At 36.7% G+C, this 10,664-nt stretch overlaps 1 protein-coding gene across 1 annotated transcript in view; it reads right to left on the bottom strand.

Annotated features, from left to right (window-relative positions):
* Nucleotides 1-9,386, bottom strand: part of LOC134571431 (prolyl endopeptidase FAP-like) — a 110,714-nt gene extending 101,328 nt beyond the window's left edge. The window contains exons 1-2 of the mRNA XM_063429675.1: nucleotides 9,188-9,386; nucleotides 8,840-8,927 (exon numbers count right to left, since the gene is read on the bottom strand). Coding sequence (XP_063285745.1) covers nucleotides 8,840-8,927; nucleotides 9,188-9,193 — 94 coding nt within the window. The 5' untranslated portion in view covers nucleotides 9,194-9,386. The remainder of the gene's footprint in view (nucleotides 1-8,839; nucleotides 8,928-9,187) is intronic.
* Between the last annotated feature and the right edge of the window lie 1,278 nt (nucleotides 9,387-10,664).

Consider the following 10,664-nt stretch of genomic DNA (forward strand, 5'->3'; position numbering starts at 1 on the left):
CAAAAAACACACGTAATTGTTTTTTGTCAAATTATAGATAGCGTTGGACATTACTTAGCTTACAGGCGAATGCAAATAACTATAATTCATTTGAGACTGACATTTGTGCATGAGCCAAGTGATGTAATGCAAAATGATGCATGTGACAGGGTGGTGCAATGTACTGTGGAATGTGGGATGTAGGCAACACAGGATTGACGATGAGTCTGAAGACCAAGCCTTAAATTATAAGTAATACATAAAAATTATGACAATTTTACTCTTTTTTTGTTAGAACAAGATGAGAGCCCTCATTCCTTCTGTTCCAGTCTGTATTCAAGAGCTCAAAATTTCCATTTGTCCATTAGCCTACAGTTAGTGAAAATTCAGCTTTGCTCAGTAGAAATTCACCCCTTGTGAGTGCACCATGAGTCCTTGAAGCTCGCAATGGCATAGGACTTACATCTATTTTAAGTCTTCTAATATAAATGTTCTATATGCTAACTTGCTCATAACTCAAATCTATTTTGCAAAGTTGTAGACCTTGCTGATGTTTTATAAAAAAATAATAACGAGGGTAACTATATTGGGCTTTTCAACTATATCCTATAGAAGGCAAATAGTAAAAGGCTATACCTATAAAAGTCAGAATTTTTAAAAGAATACTCCAAGCACTATAACTACTACTGGTCAATATGCGGCAATGTGCCTGCCACTGACTCCCCTGCTGTTGGAAGCTCCTGCAGTTATCTCTAGTAAACGAAGCCCAGACATGCAAGGCCACACTCATTGACTGAGGCCCACCATCAGCTGAGTGTTCTGTCAAGAGCTTCTGTGAGCAGCCTGGTCACCCTGCATGGCCCAGGTAAGTTGTCAAAACATTCTTAGTATGTTTGATGACATACTCTGGGAGGGCTCCAGGGCACTTTTGGTAACATTACAGCAGGCAGTGGTTGCTTGGAGTATTCCTTTCACGTAGTAGATGATAAAAGCCTACAGTCTAGTGGAAAATAAATGGATACAATTAGTAAATCCATGTTTCTAAAATTCTCATTTGTAATGTGAAATAATACATATGTAATAGTAAACAAAACGTTTTATGGTGTATTGTATGTTGTGTTGTATTTTTCCTGTAAATGCTATAATATAAAATATAGATAAAGAAGGCTATACGGACAACCTTCAACTCTACTTCAAAATATCAAGTGACAAAGACATAATGAGAAATATGAAGCACAATGCCACTTAATATTAGCATATGAGCATGCACATCCCAGGCATTATCTTGTATAAATAAATAATCTTGTAAATTACACAAAAAGCAAAGAAATTGACCCATGTAGCATTTCTCCTAAAATCCAGATAGATGATTAATAGAGCAATGTTTCAAGGAGTCTTATATTTCCAAAACCAGTCTCTGCATGACAATGCAATGCAAATACAATGAGAATTTGTTTGTAATGTAAAACAATAGTTCAATTTACATGGTTTAGACTGAACAACGAAAAGCTATATATGAAAAATGTAATTCCATGGTAATTTTACATGTGGTTTCTTTGATCTATAGCTAAAAGAAATGCAATGAGTACAAAGCCTTGGGGCCACAAAGAGAGATGTTGACTTGTGTGGGGGATGTGAGAGAGAAACATGAGTGGAGAGATTGTGGAGACCAGGAAGAACAAAATACAATGACACGAATCTGGTTGAAATGGTAAAAATTCTGTGGCAATGGTTCAGTATATGGCAACTAGTCAGAGCTATTACTATAGTGGGATTTAATCCTTCCATATGCTCCCATCCCAAGTGACATGGACATATTACCTAAATGGTGAACAGCCATTGACTGCTCAAGTATTAATGCCCCATCCATTCAAGTCAAGTCATCAGAAATAATCACCCCTAAGTCCCTTTCCTCAGATGTTGAGGTTAGGACTCTATCCTAACCTCAACAAGATGCATTATTTTGCACTTATCCACATTAAATGTCAGTTGCCACAACTCTGACCATTTTTCTAGTTTACCTAAATCATTAGCCATTTGGCTTATCCCTCCTGGAACATCAACCCTGTTACATATCTTAGTATCATCAGCAAAAAGATATACAGTACCATCAAGACCTTCTGTAATATCACTAATAAAAATATTAAAGAGAATGGGTCCAAGTACAGATCCCTGAGGTACCCCACTGGTGACAAGCCCAAGCTTCGAATAAACTCCATTGACTACAACCCTCTGTTGCCTGTCACTCAGCCACTGCCTCACACATTCAACAATATTGGAATCCAAACTTAAAGATTGCAGTTTATTGATAAGCCTTCTATGTGCAACAGTGTCAAAAGCCTTACTGAAATCTAGGTAAGCAATGTCTACTGCTCCACCCTGATCTATAATTTTAGTTACCCAATCAAAAAAATCAATAAGATTAGTTTGGCATGATCTCCCTGAAGTAAACCCATGTTGTCTCTGATCTTGAAATCCATGTGTTTTTAGATGTTCAACAATCCGATCCTTTAACATGGTTTCCATCACTTTCCCCACTACTGAAGTAAGGCTTACTGGCCTATAGTTGCCCGACTCCTCCCTATTACCTTTCTTGTGAATGGGCACAACATTTGCCAACTTCCAATCTTCTGGGACTACTCCTGTTATCAATGATTGGTTAAATAAATCTGTTAATGGTTTTGCTAGTACACCACTAAGCTATTTTAATAGCTTTTGGTGTATTCCATCAGGTCCCATTGACTTATTTGTCTTTACTTTTGACAGTTGAAATAGAACCACTTCCTCTGTAAACTCACGTGTAATAAATGACTCATTTATCCTTTTTCTCAACTGAGGTCCCTCTCCTTCATTTTCATCTGTAAATAACGAACAAAAATATTCATTGAGGCAGTCAGCTAGACCTTTATCCTCTTCTACATACCTTCCTTCTTTTGTTCCTCAACTAGTAGATTATCTAACTCTTTAATTTGTCCTGGGGGCCTATAAATCACACCTACACGAATTACTGTGTGATTACCAAATTCTAACATAACCCAAACGGACTCTATGTTCACCTCACTAACTTTTATTAGGCTAGATTTTATGCTATCCTTCACATACAGGGCCACCCCTCCCCCTTTCCTGCCTTCCCTGTCTTTTCTATATAAAGAGTACCCTGGTATTGCTATGTCCCAGTCATTTTTTTCATTATACCATGTCTCAGTAACAGCGACTAAATCTACACTATCAGTTGCCATTATTGCCACAAGTTCATGGATCTTATTCCCTAAACTGCGGGCATTTCTAGACATGACTCTAAGCTTATCATTTTTTAACACACTTGCTACAGACACCTTCTGTCCTTGTTTTGGGGGACAATTGGATTGATGTTTTATCACAATTTTGCCCCCCCCCCCCTCCTAGTTTAAATACATCCTAGCAAAACCTCTGAACTGCTCACTGAGAACATTTGATCCCTTTTGAGAAAGATGCAAACCATCTTTTTGTACAGTTTATTTCCATTCCAAACAGAGCTACCATGAGAAATAAAGCCAAATCCTTGCTCCCGACACCATTCACCAAGCCACAAGTTTAAAAACGAATAATACCAATGAAAAGCGAAAAATAATGGGTAAATAATAGATCCCTAATATAATCTGAAGTAGGAGAAGGTTAAAAGAAAATATGACCTGAACCAATAGTCCGGATGGCTGAGGATGGTGATAGTCCACTTCCTAGTCAAAAATGCAGCATCCGGTGAGGACGGCGTCCGCGTTCTTTGGCACTTCACCTCCGACCACATCGAGAGGTGAGCCTCCAGAATGATGTCAGGTGCCGGATAGGATCGTCTACAGGTCACCGAGTCTTCCTTTCTCCAACTGTTCTCAGGCAGGAGTGTGCAATCAACAAATGGATGAAATGAAACAGAGATTCTTAACAAAAGGATACCCGACTCCGCTTTTGGACAAAGCCTTAGCAAAAGCAATGAGCATTCCAAGGGAGGAGACTTTACAGAAAAAGGTGAAAACTCAGACAAGACAAGACCAGTTACCAACATTCATTACGAAATTCAATAATCAAGCTTCGACTGTACAGAACATACTTAAAAAAACACTGGGGAATTCTTAAAAGCAACCCTAGTCTGTCCAAAATGATATCAGATAAACCCCAGATTATTTTCACCAAGGCACCAAATTTAAAACTGATGTTGGCTCCAAATTTAAAATCTATCCATCAAAACCAAAGGTAGACTCAAATAAAGGTTTCTTGATGTGCAATAAATGCCAAGGGTGTAAGAATAACCCTCATCAAGAAAAAAGAAGACTGACATTCACATCTGCGGACGATGGGAAAGAATATAAGATGACATCAAATATGAACTGTAACACCTCTGGGGTAATATATTTAGTCACGTGCCCGTGCCTCAAACAATACGTGGGGAGGACCAAAAGACAACTCAAGACGAGAATCTCAGAACATATATGTAATGTGAGAAAGGGTCTACTCACACATAACCTATCTAGGCATTTTAAAGAATTCCATGACGGAAATCCAGTAGGCCTAGAGTTTATGGCAATAGAAAAGGTAGAAATCAACTGGAGAGGAGGAGATCTAGAAAAGAACCTAGATCAAAAGGAAGCAAAATGGATTTTCACCCTAAACACCCTAGTGGACTTTGAGTTGAATGCTTTTCTATAAGGTTTTCAGCATCTAGTACATTCAATAATATACTTATTTTGATTTATTTTATGTGTTTAGGATCACCCAGATTACCACCATCACATTGTGGGTCCCTTTCCTTTCCTTTTATCTTATGGTTTTTTGTTTTTGCTTTTTTTTTCTGATTTACTGTATGTTCTCTATATACATTCTTTTATGTTCTTGAGAAGTGGAAAATATATAATTTCATAAAGTCTTGAGAAGCTACACTCCCTCTATTTAAATAGTATTCTAAGTACATTTTACCAAAGATATGGATTTTCGCTGCCTTTTTAATTTATCAACTGTTGTGTATTCTTATTTATGTTTTACTCCCTACTTATTATCTATTATGCATTTTAGAATGTGGATTTTAATTTTAATTCTACTTTTATCTCGTTTACATATAGAGAGGTTTAGTAGTTTAACCACTACTTCTGAGAAGATATCAATAATGTATTTTTATTCTCTCTTTTTTATCCTCCATGTATCTTTTATACATGTTTTATATGTATTAGTCATGCAGTTATAACACAGGTCCATTCCTGTTTTTTTCTTTTATTCTTATAAGAATTTGCATCATGTTTGCTTATTTTAAACTCCGATATGATATTTAATTATAGTAAATTGATGACTTGTAGGATATTGCATATATATACATCAATATGAACTAAGATCATGATATGCCTTTGATGAAGTAGGGCAGTACCCTACGAAACGCGTAAGGCTGAGAAATCAACACGAAGAGAGGAGTTGGAGAAAGGAAGACTCGGTGACCTGCAGACGATCCTATCCGGCACCTGACGTCATTCTGGAGGCTCACCTCTCGATGTGAGGTCGGAGGTGAAGTGCCAAAGAACGCGGACGCCGTCCTCACCGGCTGCTGCATTTTTGACTAGGAAGTGGACTATCACCATCCTCAGCCATCCGGACTATTGGTTCAGGTCATATTGCTAGTCTCTGATACTAACACGCCTAGATTTCAAGTACGGTATTTCTATTTTCTTTCTTATATGAAAGTAGATCAAGTTCATAAGGACAATATCTGATCCTGTATTGTATATCCAAGCAGGTCCGAGGTCATTTATGATATATGTTCACAGACTATATATGATATAAGAACTTTTTTGAGTGCTTTGCACTAATCCCTTACTTGTCTGTTATTTGGACTTTTATGCAAGTTTGATCTATAAGACTAAGTTTATTGGTTGTTCCCTGGACTTCCTAAGAGATTTAGAATTGTATTGACATTTATATCTAATATTTATATTCATTCTTTGCCATTATATATCTATTGTTTATTTATTATATGTTAAAAGCTCCTGGATACCTTTATACCCATATATCTGTAAGTCTCTATAGGATCTGGTGAAATCCTATCTTTTCCAGTTTCAGAGCTTTTATCCTATCTTTTTCTCTGTCTGTTTCCCTCTCTCGTATCCTTTGATAGACACATTCTGTGACTATCAGGATTAATCACTGTTGTATGCAGAAGGACAGTAGAATGTAAGCCTCATTGACGGATTCATGTTTCTTCAGTGTGAAAAACAGCGCTGGAAGAAAGTGGAAGATAACTTGAACTTTTTGGGTACCACAATATGACATAGTATGTGTTATGTTATGTATATTTACTTGCAATTCAATTAAACCAATTACAGAATGTCAGAAATTATTCAGACCTCTTCATTTTTTAATTTTTTTATTTTGCTGCCCTATTGTTTATATCATTTTTTTACACATAAATCTACACTTAATATTCTATAATGAAAAAGCAAAGCTAGTTTTTTTTTTTTTTTAATTTTGCAAATTTATTAAAAGGAAAAATAAAGCTGAAATATTAAATTAACATAACTATTCAGACCCTTTGCTATGTCACTTGAAATGTAGCTCAGATGCATCCAATTTCTGCTTGGATCATCTTTAAAATGTTGCTACACTTCAGTGGCAAATTCATTTTATTTGACTTGATTTGGAAAGGCACCCACACGTCTAAGTAAGGTATCACAGCTATTAATGCATATGCAGAGCAAGATTAAAGGAATTACTGCAGATCTTAGAGACAGGATTGAGTCAAGGCACAGATCTGGAGGAAGCTACAAAAAGCTGGCTGCATTGAACGTTCCCAAGAGCACAATGGTACTCCATGATTCTTAAATGAAAGAAGTTTGAAACCACCACAACTCCTAGAGATGGCCACCTTGTCAAACTGAACAATCAGAGTAAAAGGGCCTTGGTAAGAGAGGTTACCAAAGACAAGATGGCCATACTGGGTGAGGTCCAGAGATCATGTGTGGAGATAGGAGAAACTTGCGGAAGGATAACTATCATTACAACACTCCAACAATCTGGCCTATATTGCAAACTGGCCAGATGGAAGCCTCTCCTCACTTCAAAACACATGAAAACTCACTTGGAATTTGCAAAAGAACACTCGGGTTGTGAGAAACTATATTCTCTGGTCTGATGATAGGAAGATGGAACTGTTTGGAGTCAATTCAAAGTGTCATTTCTGGAGGAAAGAAGGCACCGCTCATCACCTGCACAATACCATCCTAACAGTGAAAAATGGTGGTGGAAGAAGCATCATGCTTTGGGGGTATTTCTCAGCGGCAGGGACTGCAAGACTTGAACCCAACTGAAAATCTCTGGAGATACTTAAAAATGTCTGTGCACTGACGATCACATCCAATCTGACAGTACTTGAGAGGATCTGCAGAGATGAATGTCAGAAACTACCCAAATCCATATGTGAAAAACATGTCACATCATACCCAAAACATTTGAGGCTGTAATCCCTGGTATAGGTGCTTCAACTAAGTAATGAGTTAAGGGTCTAAATATTTATGCAAATGTTATAGATCAGTTGGTTGTTTTGTTTTTTTCAAAAATGTGGTTCTTGCTTTGTCATTGTGAGGTGTTGAGTGAGATTTATGTAAAATAAAAATGTAAACAAATGTAACATAAAGCTTCAACATGAAAAATGGGAAAACAAATGAAGGCGTCTGAATACTCGATGAATGCAACTTAAATCAGGATGTTACTTTAAATGTCAATTGTATGTATTGTAAGGTAACAGTGTCCACTGGCTGAGTTCCAGCCAACATATTTATGATGTGAGAAAGCTATGTCTAGAGGCAGTCCAGTTCACCTTTGGTTTTATTTTGCTTTGTTCAATTTTGGTATGTTTTTTTTTTTTAATAGAGGAGAAGTACTGCTACTCCAACCCACTATCTAAAAATCATATGATAGACTATATTACAGGGAAATGCATGATCAAAAAATTCAGTTTGATTCAGTTCGGTTCGGAAATTCGGGTAAGAAACAAAATTTGGCACTTCGGTTCGGCACTTCCAAAATGTGGGACTTCGGCAATTCGGGACTTCGGCACTTCCGAAATTCAGGACTTCGGAACCCTAACCCTACCCTGTCATTATACACGTAATTTTCCCTCCCTCTCTTGTTTTGACACTCTTCAGAAATCCAAAGCACTTCAGCACTTCCGAATTTCGGCACTTTGGCAATTCGGTTCAGTTCAGCACTTCTGAAATTCGGCAATTCGGCACTTCGGACATTCGGAAGCATCCGAGTGTCCGGATTGCCCGAAATTCGGCCAAATTCACATTCGGAACAAAACATATTGCACATGTCTAATATTTTATAATGTTATTTAAAAGTAGAATTTCTCTAATCAGATGACTTGGGACCAGTTCACTAAACAGCAGACGATAAGTTGATAACTTGATAAATTTTGAATTGAATGCAAAATTCACTAGAATGTCTATCCATTTAACTGTTGGAGCCAAATATTGCAGCTCACTATTATTTTTGCATTTTAATATATATAAATATAGCCTAAAGATTTAAATGAAAAACGCACAATAAGAAAGTGTTGCAACTTTGTTCCCCTCAATGTGAGGGATTCATATTTAAATTCCAATTTACATCTTTGATACCGACTGCTGGTCATGTTTTAGCATGTAAAGAGTTAATGGTTACGTTTCATACATTTTAGCAAACCTAACAGAAAGTAAGATGTCTCAGCCAGCAGTCACATGCACTGTGTACATTTCAAACAAAACCACCCAAATGTGTATCTACATAGCAACCAAATATAAATTATTTAACTCCAAAGAAAAAAAACAATAAAAAACAAACACACAAACAAAATATCTTCACTTACTTGATAACAGGAGTATAACAGTGGTCACAATCACTAGTAGAGAAATAATGGCAATCACAATGGCAACAATTATTATTTTCAGTGGAGTCTGCCAAATAAATAAAGATTGATGATATATTCAGTTTTAATTTTGGCAAATCCCTGTGAAATGTAAATATTTTCCAAATATTTATAGATAAACCGAGCACAGTTCAAAGGGAAACATCATGTATTTACTTATTTTGAGTCAGACATATTTTACAAAGTAGATTATAAAGCAGAAAATATAAATAATAAAAGGGCAAGCACGTTGAAAATGAAATCATTTCTTGTTTATGTCTGTAGCAGAATATGTTAAAATGTACTGACCTTCATTGTGTAGAAAGCTCTCCCTCTGCAAAATCTTTTTCTTAGTTTATGTGTAGCGGATGCACTCTATAATGTTCCAGACTTCAACCAAAGCCCTAAAGATTTTTCTTCATACTTTAAAACTTAAGTAGACTTTTCCCGTTTTAAAAGAAATTGAAAACAGATTTTATGGGCGTTCTTAGCTTTGAGGTGAACAGTGGGTGGATACAGATTGTTGCAAAACCTCTGTTTTTAGTGAAAATGTGGCTAAACTTCCCTTTCAACAGTATTCCGTTAAATGACTCAAATGTATCAAATTTTAAAATATGCAGCTGTTAGAAAGCATTACTTTAAATGTACCACATGGAATTTGTAGGCATGCCAATGCATACCTAGACTTTGGCAATCAGCAATTAAAGTGTCTTGAAATATACATAAAAAAGTCAAAGCCTGCATTCATTTGTTTGTTTGTATTACATTTTATCTGCATTATGCAGACAGGTGTGTGTCTGTGTGTTTGCGTGTGTTTGTGTTTGTGTGAGTGTGTTTGCGTGTGTGTGTGTGTGTTTGGCTGTGTGTGTGTTTACGTGTGTGTGTGTTTGTGTTTACGTGTGTGTGTGTGTGTGTGTTTGCCTATGTGTGTATGTATAAATATTTACCTTACTATGACAGAAATATATACACATATGTTTGTTGTTTGTCCACATATACAATATGGTAAAAAAGTATGTGGACACTCAACCAATATTGACTTCAGGTTTTTAAGCATCACCAATTGCTAACAAGTGCATAAAATCCAGCACAAAGCCATTAAATATCCATAGACAAATATGCAATATAACTGCTTGTACAGAGCAGAGTGATTTTAAATGTGTCTGTCAGAGGATGCCACATGTCAGCTCATAAAACTTCTGCCATACAAGATCAGCCTTGGTTAACTGTAAGTGGCATTACTGTGAAATTGAAGTGTATAGAAGCCACAAAACCCAGTCACAAAGTGCTAGACCACACATACATACACATACACAAACATACACACACATACACACACATACACACACATACGCATACATACGCACACATATGCAAACATATGCACACATACGCACATATATGCACACATACAAACACTTACACACACATACGCACTCATACGCACACATACGCACACATACGCACACATACGCACAGCGCAGGGGTGCTGAGTGTCAACATATTGTAAAGGCTTAACATGTTTTATTGGGGAAGGTCTATATTTAGATTTAGTGACCAGGTACTTAGGAATCTCCTTGTTTAGCTGTCCTTGAGGAGGCAAAACCATTTCAGAGAGTTGGTAACCAGGACTTTGATAAGAGGACTTGACATCCCTTTGTCTTTTCAGGGAGTGGAACAGTATAAGGGCAAGGAATCTGAAGACTCCAAAAATTGTCTTCTCTCATTTTAGTTTGATAAGAAGGGAAGGAGCATATATCCTCAATAGGTTTGAACAGGGATCACT

This window comes from Pelobates fuscus, chromosome 8 (assembly GCF_036172605.1).
Source record: "Pelobates fuscus isolate aPelFus1 chromosome 8, aPelFus1.pri, whole genome shotgun sequence".
Lineage (NCBI taxonomy): Eukaryota > Metazoa > Chordata > Amphibia > Anura > Pelobatidae > Pelobates > Pelobates fuscus.